This window comes from Aplysia californica, unplaced genomic scaffold (assembly GCF_000002075.1).
Source record: "Aplysia californica isolate F4 #8 unplaced genomic scaffold, AplCal3.0 scaffold00658, whole genome shotgun sequence".
NCBI classification, from domain to species: domain Eukaryota; kingdom Metazoa; phylum Mollusca; class Gastropoda; order Aplysiida; family Aplysiidae; genus Aplysia; species Aplysia californica.
The window spans coordinates 340,368-341,567 of NW_004797928.1; the positions used below are offsets into that span (position 1 = coordinate 340,368).

Consider the following 1,200-nt stretch of genomic DNA (forward strand, 5'->3'; position numbering starts at 1 on the left):
ATTTTCCCCCCCCCCCCCCCCCCCCAGCCTTGACCTACTTCCTCTCCCTCTCATCCTTGACCTACTTCCTCTTTTCCCCCAGCCTTGACCTATTTTCTCTCCTTCCCAGTCTTGACATACTTGAGGCAGCGTGGTGGAATCAGGCTCTGGTCAATTTTTGGACATTTAGAGTTATTGGTATCATCTTAAAGCTTGTTCACTTGTCTTTATTTGGAAGAAAAAAATATCCATTTATCGTGAATACAGGTCGAGATATTTGCGAATGAAGGAGGTGGGGGTCACCTGTTTTCAGAGGTAAAATTAGTCAGTGAGAAAATGGCTGCCAAAGATTAGTTATTTCCTTATCTTAAGAGTCCGTGGTAACTGAAAATTTACATTTTTTTGTGCCTTTAATCAACGTTTTTCAGAAAAATCCACACAGAAATGAGTTTTTTAATTTGCATGAAAGGTGATTGAGCCAAAAAACAAAAATTTGATAAAAATTCACAAACCTGTTGACAAATGCTAGTTTCTTCACTTTGATTATTTTGACGAGAGCCTGATTCCACCATGTTGCCTCACCTATTTCCTCTCCCTCCCAGGACGACAAAGACTGCGGCCATTGGAAGGAGCTGACCTTCCTACGACAGCGGAATGAAGAGCTGGAGAACGACAACGCCGCGCTGATGGCCCAGAACCGAGAGCTGCGAGAGCGCGTGGACTCCCTGCTGGCCGACCTCAGCGTCAAGGAGGCCACGTGGTGCGAGATGGAGGAAAAGTTTAAGCTGGAGGTGAGGCGCTGGTGACCTTGAGGGTAAAGGTGAAGGGCCCAGGAAATAGCGGGTCACAAGAGAGTGACAAACATACAAAAGAAGTAGAGGAAAAGTTTAAGCTGGAGGTGAGGCGCCGGTGACCTTGAGGGTAGAGGTGAGGGGCCGGTGACCTTGAAAGTAGAGATGAGCGGCCAGTGACCTTGAGAGTAGAGATGAGGGGCCGGTGACCTTGAAGGTAGAGGTGACTTTGAGGGTAGAGGTGAAGGGCGGGTGACCTTGAGGGTAGAGGTGACCTTGATGATAGAGGTGAGGATCCGGTGACCTTGAAGGGGGCCTGTCTGATAAGAACTGTCTGTGAATTTTGTGTTTTTTCCCCCATGTTTCTGTATCACCTCCTGTGTGTGTGTGTAAGTGTGTGTGTGTGTGTGTGTGTGTGTGTGTGTGTGTG

The 1,200-nt window shown here is 47.7% G+C and overlaps 1 protein-coding gene across 1 annotated transcript in view; it reads left to right on the top strand.

The window, feature by feature from the left end:
- The window catches only part of LOC106013104 (centrosomal protein of 290 kDa), a gene marked incomplete at its 5' end in the record, with an annotated part of 19,139 nt that overhangs the window by 15,137 nt on the left and 2,802 nt on the right, over positions 1 to 1,200 (top strand). The window contains 1 exon segment of the mRNA XM_035972343.1: positions 582 to 770. Coding sequence (XP_035828236.1) covers positions 582 to 770 — 189 coding nt within the window.